This window comes from Cynocephalus volans, chromosome 7 (assembly GCF_027409185.1).
Source record: "Cynocephalus volans isolate mCynVol1 chromosome 7, mCynVol1.pri, whole genome shotgun sequence".
Taxonomy (NCBI): domain Eukaryota; kingdom Metazoa; phylum Chordata; class Mammalia; order Dermoptera; family Cynocephalidae; genus Cynocephalus; species Cynocephalus volans.
This window is the reverse complement of record NC_084466.1, coordinates 153,242,816-153,261,371: the sequence shown is the minus strand read 5'-3', so window position 1 is coordinate 153,261,371 and position 18,556 is coordinate 153,242,816. Positions and strand designations below refer to the sequence as shown.

At 43.2% G+C, this 18,556-nt stretch overlaps 1 protein-coding gene across 1 annotated transcript in view; it reads left to right on the top strand.

Moving 5' to 3' along the window:
- CPXM2 (carboxypeptidase X, M14 family member 2) overlaps positions 1 to 18,556 on the top strand; it is a 120,116-nt gene that overhangs the window by 35,085 nt on the left and 66,475 nt on the right. The window contains exon 4 of the mRNA XM_063102425.1: positions 9,087 to 9,226. Coding sequence (XP_062958495.1) covers positions 9,087 to 9,226 — 140 coding nt within the window. The remainder of the gene's footprint in view (positions 1 to 9,086; positions 9,227 to 18,556) is intronic.

The window sequence follows — 18,556 nt, the reverse complement described above, 5'->3', positions numbered from 1 at the left end:
ATTCTCTCACAATTCTGGAGGCTGAAAGTCTGAAGTCAAAGTGCTAGCAGGGCTCCCTCCTTCCTTGCCTGTTCCAGCTCCTGGTAGCCCCAGGCATTGCATGGCGGTCCTTGGCTTGTGGATGCGTCACTCCAGTCTCTGCCTCCGTGGTCACGTGCCACATCCTCTTCCCGCTGTGTATGTATCTCTTGACTAAATTTCTCTCTTTTTAAGGATGCCAGTCATGTTGGATGTGCCCACTCTACTCCAGTCTGACTTTGTCCTAACTAATTACATCTGTTACAGCTCCATTTCTTTTTTTTTTCTGACCGGTAAGGGGATCACAACCCTCCACACGGTGTGGTCAGCACCGCGCTCAGCCAGTGAGCGCACCGGCCATCCCTATATAGGATCCGAACCCGCAGCCTCGTCGCTATCAGCGCTGCACTCTCCCGAGTGAGCCACGGGGCCGGCCCAACAGCTCCATTTCTAAACAAGGTCACATTCTGAGGTTCCAGGGGTTAGGACTTGAGCATGTCTTTTTACCAGTCACAATTTAACACCGTGGTTCTGTGTGCCCAGCAAACCTGCCTCAGACTGGAGCTCGGAAAACTTTCCTGAGGACGGTGTCTTGGTCTGTTTTCTGTTGCTATAACTGAATACCTAAGATGGGGTAATTCATAAACAAAATAGATTTATTTGATACAGTTCTGGAGGCTGAGAAGTCCAAGGTTGAGGGGCTGCATCTGGTGAGGACTTGTTCCTGCATCGTAATGTGGCAGAGGGTGTCACAGGGTGAGAAGGACATGAGAGGGACAGCCAAACTAGCTTTTATAACAGACCCCATCTCATGATAACTAACCCATCCCTTGATAACCCACTAACTCATTAACCTATCAATCCATGAATCGGTTAATCTGTTCATAAGGGCAGAGCCCTCATGACCCCATTATCTCTTAAAGGCCCTACCTCTTAATATTGTTACATTGGGGATTAAGTTTCAAGATGAGTTTTGGAGGAGAAAAACATTCAAACCATAGCAATGGGGTACTTGGGCTAAGATCTGAAGCAGGATTAGAAGTTAAGAGATTATCAGACAATGGGTTGGCAGAGAGGAGAGAAGAGAATTCCAGGTGGAAGGGAACATTTGTGCAAAGACCCTGTGGTGGGAGGGAACATAATATATTTGAGGAACTGAAGTAAAGCCAGTGTGGCTGGATCCATGCTATGGCTGTGGAGCAATGTCATGGCACATAAACATAAGAAAAGGTGCTCTCCATAATTAGTTGTCAAGTAAAGGCAAATTAAAACCATGAGATATGACACACAGGACCCAGAATGGCTTTGAAAAAAAAGGACACTATCAAGTGTTAGCAAAGATGCAGAACAATAGAATCATTGACACACAGTGAACAGCCACTTTGGAAATCTATTTGGCAATATCTACTAAAGTTGAACATTCTCATACCCATTGGCCTAACAAATTCACTCTTATGCCTAAACAGAAATGCATTCACATGTGCTTGAAAAGACATGTCCAGGTAAGTTCACAGCATTTTTTATGACCCCAAATAGATACAATCTACACGTTCATCAACAGTACAATGGATAAGTCATTTGTACATGCATACAATGGAATAGTATACAACAGTGAAAAGGAGCAAATTGGTGTTACATGCAATCATTTGGATGAATATCCCAGATATAATATTGAACAAGAGAAGCCAGACACAAAAGAGTTACGTTTATATAAAATTAAAAAATAGAGGGCCGAGCCCGTGGTGCACTCGGAAGAGTGTGGCGCTGGGAGCGCAGCGACGCTCCCACCGCGGGTTCGGATCCTATATAGGAATGGCCGGTGCGCTCACTGGCTGAGTGCCGGTCACGAAAAAGACAAAAAAAAAAACAAAAAATAGAAAAACCAGTCTAGGGCAATGGAAGTCTGAGTAGTGGTTACCTTTGGGGGAAGGTCATGTCTGGGAAGGGGCACAAGGAGGCTTCAGGAGTTTTGGTCAAGTTTTATATCTTGGTCTGGGTATGGTTTCATGAGTGCATGCACTTCCTAAAAATCTATTGGAACTGCACACTTAGGATTTGTGGACTTTTCTGTGTGTATTTTACAATTCGATGAAAACTTTACAAAAAAGGCAATAAATCAAAGGAGAGAGGTATGTTTGATTTAGATGTTAAAAATTGAATGTTAAGAATAATATAATAAATGAAATTAGGTGGTGGAGGAGAGGTAGCAGGAAGTAGAAATAATGATTTCATCACCTCCCATAGTAGGGAATTAACAGGTTCTTTCTGAGAAAATACATACTTAAGCATGTTACATAAAAGGTGTAGTTACTAAATCAACCATTAAAACAAAGATACAGACCTTTAAAAGTTTCAGAGGAAACATGTACTTTAAAAAGCAAAGAAAACGGGTCAACAGCTAAAGATAAAAGCCAAAAGAAGTGATAAAAATAGAATATCTAAGAAAAGTTGATGACTCATTCAGACAAAAGAACATCCGTCAATGGGTTAAATGGACCAAACACACCTATTAATAGAAGAAAACTTAGATTGTGTTATAAAGCAAATGCAATCACAGATCATAGCAGGTACATCCCTAAAACAAAATGAATCATGCTTGTACCCTCAGGGACTTCTATTTACTGAGTGCTTATTCTGTGCCAGGCACTATACAAAATACATATGACTTGTGTAACCATCGCAACAGTCCTACCACGTAGATTCTATTTCTATCCTCATTTTACAGTCAAACTGACCTAACTGGAGATATTCAAATAATGAGCTGTAGAACCAGGACTTAGAGGGGGCTGGGACTCCGGAGGCTATTCTGTGCTGTGCTGCCTCCCCGGAGTGTTGTGACAAGCAGTCTATCTTTATGTGGATGACTGATAAGTGAATCAATAATTGTTTATTTTGAGAATTAAACTTATTTTACAGATATACAAGTTTAATGGCCAAAGTGTTTCCCACATTTTAGTTGAATTAAATTAGTGTTGATGTGAAAACATTCTTTAGTTTCTTTTTCAATTAATGTATCTCTTTTCTCATTTTTTTCTTTTAAAACAAATCAGTAACTGGTATATGGTGTGTTTAATGGATTTTTACTTTTAGGTGTTCTTAATTTTGAACTCTAGATGTTTACTGGTTCCTTGGCCAATGAAAAAATAGCTAATTTGTTTTGGGTTTTAAAAATGGCCTCAGAAACAATGAGTATTTCTTTTTAACTTCACTGATGATTAAGGTCTGAGTTGGGACAAGGCGTTTTGCTCATTTGCAAAGGATCAGCTGATTTGCACCTGGGCCATTTTATGGGTTTATCAAAGGTTTATTATAGAAGTTTATTACAGAGGTTTATTGAAGATAGACATTCAGACCACATTATGGCTGTTTTGTGACAGATTAGTTATTTAACTATTCTAATCAGATGTCACATCTAACATTTTTAGGTAACACCCCTCTCTCGCAAGGGTAGTAACTTGTTGGTAACCTACAGAGTTTCAGCCATTGCTTCTAAAATTTTTCTATCTAAAATGTATTTTAAAATAACTGTCACTTTATTCTGTTTTTGTTCAGACAGCCCTGAGCTATGTCTGCAGTGTGATAGCTATAAGTCAACTATACTAGAATTGCTAAATAATTGCATTCACTTGGATTTTTTAATTTGATTCCAGATGTTTCTGTATAGAGGCAGTCCATGATCATTAAATATGTACAACGCAGACTAAGACTTCACTACAGCAGAGTGATTTTAAGATTCATCGTTTTCTACAAATACAGTAAAGCAAAACGTTTTATATAATGCCTAGCACAAAGATATTCCATGCAAATAGTAAGCAAAATAGAACTCGGATGGCTATATAATTGTCAGACAAAATAGAATTTAAGTAAAAACAGGTTACAAGGGACAAAGGACATTATATATTTATAAATGGATCAATACGAAAAGATATAACAGTTGTAAATATTTACATACCTAGCAGCAGAACCTCAAAATATATGAAGCAAAAATGGACATAATTGAAAGGATACATAGACATTTCTACTACAATAATTAGAGACTTCAATACCCCACTTTCAATAATAGGTAGAACAACCAGATGGAAGATCATAAGAAATAGGGGACTTGAAAAACACTGCAAACTAATTAGACCTAACATACATATAGAGAACACCTGACCCAACAACAGAAAAATACACATTATTCTGCAGATATCCGGAAACTGAAAGAATAAACAGTAGTCTTTCTATGAATCACTATGTATATCTATGCATCCCCTTCCCTTTGATTTTTAAAATTAGAATTTATTTTAATCAGTTTTATAAGAAGTAGTTAAAGAAATCAAAGTGTTAAAGGGATTATAATAAGAAAACAGTGGTCCCCTGTTAATGCATTCCACATTCCACCCCACCCCCAGCCGCCATCAAGCGCAGTGGATGGGGCAACTACTTTAGCCTCTTTTCAGTGGTTTCTTTCAGAATTTAACTCTTTATTTCTAAATAAGATGTACATATTGATATGTATTGATTTATACATTTTTGAGTTTATCTTTTGGATTCTTATTACTGAAGACGAGGCTATCAGCTCATTTTTATCACTCCTATACCTCACTTTAATCCTTCCAATAAAATTGTATCTCAATTTTTTGATAAATCTATATTCAAGATTTTCATTATTTTGAGTGTGTCAGTATTACTTTCTACTGAGACAAGAGCTATTATACTTTTGAGCCAAGAAATATTTATCTCATATCATTTCTTGGCAATTTTTTTGTTTTCTTGGGCCTGCTTAGATTTTTTAAAACATCTCTTTCCCACACCCTGCAGTAGGTCTGTGTCTGTAAAATACCCTTCAATATAATTTTCTATAAGGCCACACATGTTCCGTGGCTGTTAGTTACACTTTTGTTGTTTCTGTTTCTGTGGACACCCCTTCAGGAGGCCTTGCACCTGCTGCGTTCTGAATGAGTTGTTCTCTGGGGCTTCTGCACAGCTACTTTCTCGAGACTTCCTTCACCTTCATTCTAAGAATTCTCTCCTATGTGGGAACCCTTGATTTCTGGTTCTAATACATTCTTCTTTCTGGTGTTCTGCCTCATTTTGTGGAGCTCATCCTCTAGTAGCTGGTGGTGCATGAGAAATACATTTTTTTGAGGATCTGTGACTCTACAACGTCTTTATTTTGCCACATGGTTGATAGATTGGCTGAGCATGAAATTCTAGGATGAAAATATATTTTTAAAAAATTTTGAGGACACTGTCCCTCCATTTTTCTAGCTTCATATGCTGCTACTATTCTTACTCCTCTTTCATTGTTTCATTGCTTTTAGGTATTTGCTTTACTATTTGTTTCCTCTCTGGAATCTTTTCGAATCTTCTTTTTGTTTCTGATGTTTTGAGGTTTCACAATGATATACGTTGATGTGAGTCTTAGTTTATTCATTACAGTAGATTCTTAGTGCTTCAGAGACTTAAGCTTTTCAGATCTGGGAAATTATAGTTTTTATTTGGTCATTTTTTCCCCTAAAATTCTTCTGGATGTCTTCTTCTGTTTTTCTTTTTTCTCCTGTTGTCATTTGTGTGTCCTGTTTTACTTTTTAAGAGGCTTCTTCAACTTTATCTCCCTAGCCTTTCTATTGATTTTTTAAATATTTCAGCTTTCCATTTTTAATTTCCAAGAGCTCTTTCTTATTTAATGCTTTTTCATTTTTTAGAATATCCTGTTCTTGTTTTATGCAAGCAAGATCTTCTTTCTAGGGATATTAATTATAGTATTTTGAGGTTTATTTCTGCTCTCTATTATATTTTGCATTTTTTTTTTCTGTTTGTTGTAAGCCTGGCTGCATAGTGTTCTATACTTGGGTAGCGGAAGGGAGCTGGGGCATTCCTTCAGAGTGAGCTGATACCCACTGAGTTCCTTCTTTTCATACATGACAGCATACCTGCCCTCTTCTGTGCCAGGTGTCCCCAAATTCAGACCCTCTAAGCATTTTCTTTTAGAGAAAAAGTTCATGTTCTTTGTAGTAGGGATGGGGACATGGGGATCTAATTTTTTTTATATACATATTTTTAAGCAGTTCCCTGTTTCAGTCCTGCCTCACCCTCACCTTCCAACACACCTTGGCACCTAGGTTCTGGGTGCTATTCTAGGGTTCTGTGTGACTTGCTTCTCATTGGTGTGCTGCTCTGACGTTTGCACTTCCTTCTCTTACTGAGCCATTCAGGATTCCTCCACCTGATTTCTGTCTCCATATATTGTAATTTTGGGATTACAGATGTCTTCTAGTTTTATCGGAGATCAAGGCTGTATTTCTATATCTTAAGCAAAATTGAATCTGTTAGGTTAATTGGTGTGTTTTTTTAAGGCGAAGAAATGATGCATGTACAGTAACTTAATTGTCTTGAAAAGCTTACTTTAATTCTCAATTTATTTGGTACAATAGTAGAGAGAATCATTCCACGTTAGTGGCATGTTCCAGACCAGCTTATTCTTTAAGGTATCAAACCTTTTAACAACTCTTACTTGAAATTTCTCCAAAATTTATCAAGTATTTTCCTATATTATTAAACAGGAAGGGGTGAATGTGCTCTTGGTTTCTCAAAGGCATTGTGTGAATATCACTTATTGCACTGCGGTGTAATGTGGTGGCCTCTCTGGGGCTGGTACCCCCTCTTCCACTGAATTCTCCCAGGTGCTTGCTTTTTAAATTCATAATTGATTTTGCAGAGGTGGCTGTCATTTCCCAGTGAGTCATCTTCCGGAAGGGCTGTCCATTCCCCAGACACCTACATGTAATTGACTGTCTAGTGTACTCAGAAAGAACTGAGATTGGCAGCAGAAGCAAAATATTCAGGCTGGCAAAACTAGGAGCTTTAAATTTAATGCCAAATCCTGGTCAGTAGATGTTGGTGGAATAGCATGAGGAAAATTTCTTCATGCTTCTGTGATTCTATAGGGCACGCATCTCAGGCTGTGTGGCAGCTGTGGTTTTGTGTGCTTAGCCTTAGAACAGGGATTCTTAACCTTGGCACCACTGCCATTTTGGACTGGGCAGTACTTTGTTGTGGGATCTGTCCTATGCCCATCCCTGGCCTCTACCCACTAGACGCCAGTAGCACCCCTCTCCCCCAGCTGTGACATCCAGAATGACTCCAGACGTTGCCAAATATCCCCTGGAGGGGCAGCATGGATTCCTGCTGAGAATTTTAGTTTATGGGTTTTCTCTTTCTTCAGATTTTGTAATTCCGTTCTGAATATTTGAAGTTGTAGAAAATGTGACAGCAGTTACCTGGAATAGTATCATAATTGAACCTATCATTTTGTAAAACTTGAAATAATTTGTAAAATACCTATATTTCTATGATTTTCCAGTGTCAACCAAATAGTCATTGTTTTAAATATTCTGATAATTAACATTTATCAAGTGCTCATTTTTTGAGCCCACATGAACTATGTGCCAGCTCCTGTTAGAAGCACCATCAACAATCTGAGGGAGAAATTATCATTGCCCCCACTAGAACAGATGGGGAAACCAAGGCACAGAACATTTGGCAAATTGCCTGAGTCTATACAGCACGTCAGTGTCCAAGCCAGATCCACACACTGGCAGTGAGACATCAGAGCACACACTCTTAGCCAGCACATTGTGCTGCGGTTGATTTTAAGATGCCAAGATCAAGACACAGGTGCCATGTGTAGATTTCAGTCCTTCTGCCTGTTCCGAGCTCTAAGGGGACAAGGCTGGACATGTTTTTTACAGTTATATTCCCATTGTCTGGGCCAGTACTTGACATATAGCAGAGGTACAGTCAAGGTTCATTGTACAGAGTGAATACCAGTCTCATGGGCTGTTTATGGGAGAACCTCAACAACAAAAAAAACACGTGTTATGGTTTCTTGAAAGAAGATGAGTTGTGATATTACAGGTTGTTGGTGTGCTGTAAGTCATTGTCATCAGGAGGGTTACTGCCTGCAAATGCAGAAAGGGAGTGACTGTAATTATTGTCTTCAGGCTGCTGTGCAGCCTCCTTGACTGGCAGAGTTGGGCACTGACATGTTATGCATAGTAGAGAGGTGCCCTGGCTTCTTTAGAATTAGATCGTCACAAAGCACACTGAAGCACCAGTAACACGCACATGCAAAGTTTAACCTTTCTTTGAGATTCTTTCATTGCCCATTAAAAGTAAGGCTGTTCCCAGAATTTGAGCTGAAAAGTGCTCAGAGGTTGGAAAGATGGGCTGGCCTAACGTTTTTATCATTCAGACTTTTTCTCAACTGATTATGACCTTATGCAATAGTCATAGAAGAATAGGATTAATGCAGAAAGGGTCTTAATAAATGGGATGCTTCATTTCGTTCAACTGTCCTCCTTGTTGTTTTGTTTGTTGGTTTGTTTGTTTGTTTTTAAGGTCAGGGAATTCTCTCTTCAAATGATGATAATATAGGGAAAATTCCAGAGCAGAAACGTTACCTATCTTTAAAATTCAGATCAAAACAATATTTGGTGGTAATCATAAACGATGCTCAACACGTCAAATGACTTATACACTATTAAATCAATATTTACTAGATAAACTTACCCTACAACATCCATCTCAAATGTCACCTCTGTCTTGGGGATTTCGAACCGTGGTCTCCACCACACTGAGTTAGTTGCGCTATCCTTAAAAGCTCCCATGGCAGTCTGCTCTATTCCTGAAATAGCACGTGCCCCACTGTGTGCTCATTCATCTCGTTTCACGTCTGAATTCCTGCCTGGATGCTGAGGTTCTGGGAGGAAAGGATGCACCTTCCGATCCGCAGCCCTTGGCACGTGTGGGCTGGTGTAGAGGAGGTGGTTTGTGTGTGCTGGATGAATGAGTGCAGGAGAACTCATTCGATGTCATCTTTCACACTGGGCGACAAGAGGACACACTGCATTGAAATATTTCCCACTTGTCAAAACTAAGCAACTCCCTTTCATGGTTTAGATGTTTTCTTTATCCCCTTCCTCTCCTATTCCCTTGCCCTTCCTTTCAGTCTCAGGGAACGACTTGTCCCCATTTTCTGCAGTTCAGCGTCTTTCTGAAGAACCCCCACTCTTTCTTTCCAGGCAGGTATTAACGAGAATGACTTCTACGACGGGGCGTGGTGCGCGGGGAGGAACGACCTCCAGCAGTGGATCGAGGTGGACGCCCGCCGCCTGACCAGGTTCACGGGCGTCATCACTCAAGGGAGGAACTCGCTCTGGCTGTGAGTGTGCCTGGACCTGTGCGTTCCACACGCCACATCCTGGGCCCGGTGTTTGAGGGTTTGGGCAGACTCGGGGAAACTGCAGAGAGGTGTCTGCTGATGGGCCGTGGAAGGGCGGACAATTGGAATGTGGGCAGGAGGCTGGGCTTGCTGTAGACACAGATTCTACTGGGAAGGTGCATCTCTTAGAACGACACCCTCCACCTGTACATGGAGAGGAGGCTGCACCTCGCAGGTTAGGTGGAGAAGACGAAGGCGCAGTGAGAGCAGTGCAGTTTAGGCAGGTGGCTGCCATTTGGGATCCAGGGCGAGATACTGGCGTCTTGACTGGTGGACTGAGCATGGCCTGAGGCAGGAACTCTGGACAAGCGGTGAGCGCGCAGTCCTAGGGTAGACGGTATGAAACGTCCCGACTCTGGAAAGAAGGTCTGGAAGCCCAGACAGTTTTCCAAGGGAAAGAGCACTAGAGACACAGTACAAGTGAAAGACAGCCCAGCGTGGGTCTGAGAATGAGCCCATTCCTCAGAATTGAGTTTGCGATCGGGGCTGGGTCATCAGTAACAAGTATGACCTGATGGTAATCCCAAGAGAGGCAGGCCGAAGCCCCCGAGACCCCTTCATCCCACGGCATATGCATACAATGGAGGAATTACTCGTCCTTGTAGAAGAAGGGAATTCTGACATGTTATACAAGGAGGAACCTTGGGGACATTATACTAAGTGCCATAAGCCTGTCGTGAGAGAACAAATACCATATGATTTTGAGGACCCAGAGTATTCAGATTCATAGAGACAGAAAGAGACGATGGTGGTTGCCAGGGGCTGGGGGGACAGGGAACGGGGGGTTGGTGTCCAGTGGGTACAGTTTCAGTTTGGGGTGATGAAAAGTTCTGCAGGTGGGCAGTCATGATGGTTGCAAATCAATATGAATGTACTTAATGACATGAATTATAAACTTCAAATGGTTAAAGTGATAAATTTTGTTGCCTTTTTTACAACAATAAACAAACAAAAAATATATGAAAAAAAGCCCTCTTGACCCTCAGCCTGTAGTTGGTTGTGGAGACAGAGGCAGGGCTGCATCCATGGGGATCGTGGGGTGGCTCCAGCCATGTAGACGGTGGCTTTGCAGAGACTGAGGGCTGGGCAGGCCTTGGCAGGGGCATTAGGGCTTCTGGTGCTTTCTGAATTTAAACAAAAAATCTTCAAGTTCCTGTCACATCTGCCTACACTGAGAAGCCGAGAGCACCAATGCCCTGCCTTTAGCATTAGGAAAACTAATGCGGGCCTCATCAGCTGAGACCCCTCCTGTCCTACAGCCCCTACCCCTCATACCTCACTGTACTGTGGAATTCCCTTTCTTGGCATCTTTCAGTATTTACTAATTACCTGCTGGCAATCATGTAAAATAAGACTGTAATTTACTGACCAGATTAACTTTAAATTCTGGAAAGGTCAATGTTAATAAACTGGCATAAAAGAGATGAACCTGGCATCTGTGCTCACATTTAACTACCTGTCATTGTCCCTGCATAAGGGACTTTTTTTACAAAGTGACAATTGTCAGGCAATGACTCAGCGTCTGTTTTCCTCTGAATTTTTTTTATCATAAAGACAATATAACATCTAGCAACATTTTAAAACATTATTCATGATTCCACAGTTCTTATGCAAACGTAAATTTTTAAATACATATTGCAATCATATTATATATTCAATTATGTTATTTTTAACTTAAAAGCATATCGGTAACATTTTTCATGCTGTTACTCGGGCTTCATAATGATCACTTTTAATGGCCTGTAATTTACTCTGTCGTCTCAATTTTCTGTTATCACATATATTGCAAGAAAGTGTTTTCATACCTTTTCCTTCATTTGAATTATATTCTCTGAGTGAATTTCCAGAGCTGGGATGATTTGTGCATTTTGACAACACTTGGTAGTATATTTGTGCTCCTTTGTGTATCACTTTTTATTCACTTTGCATTTCTTTTCGTTCACTTCGCATATATGTACGTGTTCATGTATGCTGAGTCCTGCTCTGAGGTATGCATTTCGCTTTCATTGGTGGCTTATTACCATGACAATTATTTTCATTATTTAGAATCTGAAAGGTGAGAATTTGGGGGGAAAAAAGTTGGGTTGCTCAAGGAAAATGGGAACTTGGACAGAAAGACTATTTTGAGATTTTCCATAAAGATGAGAGCAGGGATTTTACCTTAATACTTGTATATTAACCTGTCTGATTACCGTCATTAGAGATCCTGCAGTTGGGTTATTATCAGACTAGAAAATAGGAGCAAGCTGGGTATATGCTCACATTCTATTCCAAACAGAAACACAAGAGGGTTTGGGGTAAATAAGAGATTGCAGGAGAACAGCATCTCTCTTTGGCTTAGCTGGGACAGGAATATCTAAGAAGGAAGGCAAGGGACAGAATTACTTTTGAGAGTCAATTTTTTTAAATGCCTAAATGTATTTCAAGTCAAATTATTCTTCAGGGACCATAAAAAGAAATCTGCTGAGTTTTGGTTTTTCTTACCTCCTGGATAGTGCTGTCTCCACTGAGAACCGAAGGCGAGTGGGACAAGGACACGTTCTGGCATCTGAGCCCTGATCTCCCAGAGGCAGGATCAGTGCTGGAGGCAGTGGGATCTATGCTAGCGTGACCAGCAACAATGGACACCATTAAATACTGGCAGTAGAGAAGGCAGTAGCTGTCCCCATGCTGTTCCCAGTGCAGACTGCTGAGCTACCACTTTGTTGGCTTTATGGGAAAGCAAAATATTTAAGCCCCAAAATATATTTCTTTGACATATTTCAAGATGGCTAATTCAGAAAGACTGCAAAAACAAGATTGGCTAGAAAACTGTTTCTTAGTAAAAGAAATTTCCATTTGTACGTGCAAACAGCCAGGCGTCCTCCGAGGCCCCTCCAAGGGCTACTGTCTACTGTTTCTGAGTGCAGCGATGAGACTTCCTCAAGTATTTCTGTTTGCACACTAGATGTCTGTCCTTAACTTTAACTTCTGACTTCTTTCACCTGTACAACACCTCTCCCCAGAACTTCAGAGAAACCTGTCTCAGGCCTTTGTTCTGGGGCATCTACCTCCCCCCCCCCCGACCTTCTTTCTCTCTCTTGAACTTTGGTGTAAAAGCTTCATTACGCTCCTTGGAATTTGAGACTTTACTCTCTTGCGATTCTTCCATGCTTTGCCTTCTCCCAGCACATTAGATAATAAAATTTGTTATGCCTTTTCTTCCTATTGATCTAAATTTATCAGTAATTTTTACTGATGAACCTTTAGGGGGGAAGTTTTCTTCTGGCCCCTACAGTTTCTGTATTTCTCTCCACTAGTTGGTGAGTCCCTTGATCACAGAGGCAATGTCTTGATAGTGTGTATTTCTGGGACTTTGCCCGGTACCAGGCATCTATTAGTGCTCAGGAAATGACTCTTCAATGAATGGATATTATTATGAAGTAACAAATTGACAAAGGTTCATTCACAGTGAATGATAATGAAATAATTAATCTATGACTGTAAACAACTGAGAGCAGGCTTAAAATGTAACGGGGGGGGACTTGGAAACAGAAAGCTGAGAAATGACGAGATGTCTAGAGATGGCTTTGGAATTGAGTCATGGCTCGTCACTTGCTGGCTATGAGATGTCCTTCCTCTAAACCTCAGCTTTCTGTTCTCTAAAACGGGATAACTATTTTCTATCTCATAAAGATGTGGTGAGGATTAAATGAAATTATGTTTTAAGATTACCCAGCACACAATAAGTGCTCACTGTACGATAGCTTCTTCCCTCTGCACCAGTTTGGGTTTATCTAGAACAGTGGTTTTTAAGCTTTATTTTTAGCTACAGATTCTTGACTCAAATTTTTTCTTGGAAATTTTTAGAAAATACAGATAGGAGAGGCTATTCCACATGAATCTGGGGGTGGGGGGAGTGTTGCCTGCCAGGGCCTCCCATCTGCCCCTCACAGGAACACCCCTGGAGGACAAGTTCATTGAAGTATCTCTGTGTGAAAGCTCGAGGGGGCCTCTGTGCAGGTTACAATCCTGCCCACATCCCTAAATGCTGACTGCTACCTCCCCAAATCCTGCAGGGCTGCAGGCAGATGTGGAATTCAAACCCAGACAAACGATGGTGGAGTTGGAATTAGTGTTCGATTTTTCTAGTTAAGTGTGCCGAATGTATCCTAATCTCAAAGAGTGTTGCATTTTGGTTGGTAATGTTTTAGACATAGAAAGGAAAGAGGTTGTCAAATGGATGTCGCTATTTAAAACGGTGTCTACCGGGTTGTTGAAATACAGAAAGAAGCCGTTTACTAAGAGCTGGTGTTATAGTATACAAGAGTACTTCAAAAGTTCATGGAAAGATTCCTATTATCTTTTAATTCTATTTTCCATGAGCTTTTTGAACTACCCTTGTATATTTTAAGAATACTATTAATACTTTTAATTTATGGGATAAATAATACAATTTATACTTTTAATTTTATAGTTGGTATTTTAAAGTGATCATCCATAATCTTATTTGTTCCTGATACTCTCTTTGTATGTTTATTAATTCGTTCATATGATGTTTATTGAGCACTCTGTACTAAGCACTAGGGATTCAAAAGTGAGCAAGAGGTGGTCCAGCCTGCAGGGAGCTTTCGATCTAGTGGAAAAATCCAGTATGTTAACAGGACTATTAGAATCAGAAAAGTACATGCTGGCATGAGATGGGGACGAGGAGCTGCCATCAGACCTGTGATAGAAACGGGAAAAATGGTGCTGCGAGGTCTTCAGGCTTAGCCACCATGGTCCCAAGACTAGTTCATAACGAAGTTGGTGATAAAAATCTATAATTCCAGTTTTAATAATCTTTCAAATAATTCATGCTATTTGAAAGTAATAAAATATAATTATTTTAAGGGATGTTGAATAATTTATATTTTTCACCAATATAAATTATCCTTCCCCAATGTATTGCAATTTAGTGAAATGTTAGTATACTAATAAAAAACCAATCTTTTATTTCCCTAATGACAGAAAGTATATTAGATATATGAGTGTTAGAATTATAACCAATGCGACGATTGAAAAGTTAATTATTCTGCTTGAGGTGAATAGATGCTTCTAATGACTTAGCAGAAATACAGGCAATTTAAAATAACCAAAAGTTTTAAATTTTAACTGTTTAATAGATAAAACGATTCTCCTTGTCTCTTGTCTGTGAATTTGTCTTTAAAATGAGGCAGCAGTTTGATTGATGGGTTTGTAAGGTGAGGGCTGAGGAAGTCTGACTAGTTGGCTGAATTTGTAAAAGTAGGTTAATTAGAGGAAGATGAATAGAGCTTCTGCCCTGCGCCAGGCTTTGTGCCCCAGAACACAAGGCTGGAAGAAGGCCCAGCCCTAGCCCTAAGGAGCTCACCTTCTATTTGGCAGTGGAAAGTCTTAGCAGAGATTATGAGTATGGGCTGCTCCTTTGAGAATTCTGATAGCGAAAGACAGGAGCAGGTGAGGTACCGAAGTCAGAAGGAAGACAAGGTCAAGAAAGGTGGGTTTCCCCCTTTCCTCCTGGGATGACAACCGTGTCCATAGCCTGGAGAGCAGGCTCCAGTTGGGGGAAAGTGCGTGGGGAGTGGCTGATGGGGAAGGTCCACTGGTGAGCTGGAGAGGCTCGCCCTGGAATGGAGGAGGGTCTCCTGGTCCCCTGAGACAGTACAGGTGGGGGAGCAAGTGCTGAGGTGGGTTTGGAGCCTTCACCCCAGAGGGTTTTATATTGTTCGTGAAGTAGGAGGCGGGGTCCTCTGATGAGTGAATGTGGTAGGTATAGGGATTGGAAACTTAGAGAGCATAAGACCCGTGTTGAGGAAAAGGACAGGGAGGGTCTTTGTCCAGTTGCAGCGTGGGCTCACGGGGTGTCAGGAGTGCGTGGAATTGTCATTGTCCCATTGGGCACACTTGCAGTAGAGTTGCTGGCAGGTGCAGCTGGAGGAGATCAAGGATTTAGGTGTCGTGGGTGCTGGTGGAACACAGGCATTAGGAGTGAAGGGCTGTGAGGCTGAGCAGCAGGGCTGGAAGGGCAGGCATTGCAGCCAGAGCGCTGATTCCCTGCAAGCACAGGGCAGGTTCAAGGAGCCCCTGTGGGAGATGGGGCTTAAGAAGTGATGGCGGCTTGCCTGGGAGCCCAGTGGCCAATTTGAGAACTCCACGAGGTAGCAGAGGTGATGACTGGGGTCAGGGTGCAAATGCTGGAGGTGGAGTGAAGGGAAGGTCATAGAAGAGCAGATGCTTGGGAGTCCTGAGGCTGCGGAGTGGGCCACTCAGCACTGTCCCCGTGGGGAGGGTCTCCATGGCGCACTGGACCACAGCTCAACAGAGGAGCTGAGGAGGCAGCTTGCAGTGACAGTGTGGTCATAGCAGAAGGAAGAATAAGGTGAGCAAATCTGGAAGCAGCTGGAGGATGTTGATCCAGTACGGAAGATGAGCCAGAACCTTCCCAAACACCTTCCTTGGCTGAGGTTCCCATTTCCACCATACGAAGTGTGCAGGTGATCCCTCCCTTTCTCTTCAACTGCATCTGCTTTCCTGCTCCCCAGGACCCATCCCAGCCTCTGCCCTGCTCCTGTTCCTCCCAGGTGGGTGTGGAGGGGAGGTGGGCCGGGGCCGGGCCAGGAGCTCAGGAAGGGTGCCCGGCGGGCCCTGGAAGCAGAGCTCAGAGGGAGCCCGCTGGCGCTTCGTTAGTCATTAGTCATCGTCTTGGGAGACGGGGGTGTGTTTTCAGAGGCGTCACGCTTCATGGTGAAATGAAATGTTTGACACCTGTGGGGGGGTGGGGAGAGAGATATCTCCAAGCTTCTCTCTAACGTCTTTGAAAACTCCTAGTTTCTGAGCGGTAGAGTTTGGCATGAAGAGTGGAAGGCCAGGCATGCAATCACTGCTAAATTTCAACAGTGCGGGGATAGGTACTTGAAGTTAAATAAAGCTCTCACCGATTTCTGTATGGCTCACACGTGGCTTTCCGGGTGCTGATGACTGAGGAATGTGCTCTCAGATGGTAAAATCCATGAAATGGAAACAATTTTAGAGTTCGTTCCTGGGTAGGAAGCTTCCACCCTGCTTTATTCAAAAGTCCTGTGACTCCCCGGGAAACCCTCCAGATGGTTGCTGGATGCCCCTGGCTTTTCTCCCCCCTGCTTCCTGTGGGGAGGGCCCCTTTGCAGTAATGCCCCACCCCTTGACCCGCAAGGCCCTGTGTGGACTGGCGCCCACTGCTGGTCTGACCTCGTTTCTTGCTCATTCGCTCCAGCCCAGGAGCCTCCTTTTTGTTCTGCAGATGCATCAAGCGTGCTCCTGGCTCAGGGCCTTTGCCCTTGTGTTCCTTCTGCCTGAAGGCACAGCCCTTTTTGCATTCCAAGGCTTTCTCTGACTGCCTTCTAAAACCCACTCTGTCACTGTGTGCTCACTTGACTTTATTCGACCACCTATTTATTTGTGCGTGTGCCAATGTTGCTTCCTCGGAGCGGGCAGGGCTTTTTGCCCCAGAATCTCCAGTGCTAGATCAGTGTCCTGCACAGCGCAGGTCTCAGTGTCTGGTGTCCCCCCTCATCCCCCTGCCCCTTCTCCAGAGGCCAGACAGCCCTGACAGCCCAGAATCCGCCTAGTGAAGTGGGCTCTTTAGTGCATAAACCACTGGGAGTGTACATGCCCTGTAGGGGTGCAGCTCTGGTCCTTTGTTGTCTGTTCTTCTCCAACGACCAGGTCCTCACCCACTGTCGGAGAGCGAATAAGAGTGCAGATCTTGGAGTGGGACTGGGACTCCAGACCCATCTAGCTGCATGTCCTTGGACATGTTCCTGAGCCTTTCTGTGCCTCAGTTTCTTTAGCTGTAAAATGGTGATAATAATAGTATACACCACGTAGGGCTGTTGAGGGGATTGAGTGAGTTAATTCATGTCAAGCAGTTAAGATAGTCCTTGGCACAAAGCGAGTGCCCTGCTGTTGCCCTTGTTTTCTTAGGACTTTTCCCCTTTTGTGGAGGGTCCTGCTCACAAGCCAGCATCCCCACGCCCACCCCTCTCATCTCTCCAGCCGACCTGAAGTGTGCTCTGCTCCTGGAGCGCTCAGGCCACACTCTGCTCTCTGTGCTCTGACGGCCCTGGTTTGCTCTGTGTGGCCTTAGAGTCATTAACTGGGAGGCAGTCACCACCAGCCCCGAGTAGGTGGGTGGTCCAGGTGGTCATCTCACCTGTGCAAGCCTGTTTCCTACTCTCTCAGCCTGCTGTGTGTGTTCAGTGGGATGTGACAGAAAGCCCTGAGCACATTCTGGATGCACAGCAGAGACTCAGCAGGCCATAACCGCTTTTATTTACAAAGCAGCCTATATTGCTAGGGTGGATCACAGAGAGACCGTTCAAACCCTATGGAGAGTCTGGGTCGCCAGACCCCTCACACGCCAGACCGCTCACGAGCTAGGTAATTGGGAAAGATCCCGGGAGCCATTGGCAGACAGCATGGGCTCAGTCCTCAGCTCCCTCAGCAGCAGCTTGCAGCAATGGGGCAAGGGGAGACGTGTGGATTAGAGTCATTCTTTCTTTATACTCAAGTCTGATAATCCAGGACACCTGGGTGTGAGTCAGGCAACCCAGGAACACCTGGGTGCACATGCGCAATTACCCTAGACAATAACCAAGGAACACCTGGGCGCACGTGCATATTTACATCAAATATTGGGCAAGACTCGGAATCCCTAAGGGACCCTGACCATTTACCTTCACTTCCCCTACACAGCCTCATCCCACCTCCCCCTGCCTGTGAGTCCCCCTGCCCCATTCACTCATAGCCTGGATCTCCAGTGCCTCCAGTGCCTCCAGAGGGCACCTGGGAAGACTTTGCAACTGAATCCTGTTGCAACTGAGGAGTCCAGTCTGACGATTCGTGAAAATACTGGGACACATCTGTATTTTGTTGGAAAACATTGGGCTGGCAGGAAATTTCTTTAAATAAAAACATATTGATTCCCTGTATCAGGGTTTCCGAGCACTTTGCCTGTGCTACCTCGTGTGGTGCTCACAGTGACCTTGCCAAATGGACCCCTTTCTTGTCTCCATTGTATGGATGAGGAAACTGAGGTTTAGAAAGCCTAAGAGATGCAGCTCAATGCTCTTATTCTCATAGTGACAACACTTGTCCTCTCTGCTCCCTCCGCCCTCCCCCATGCACCCTCACCGCTATTACTCAAGGATGTCTCCTGTGCTGAGGCCTGTGCGAGTGTAGACACTTCCCTGCCCCGTCAATGGGCTTGTGTGTACTTCATTGGCGTGCTTC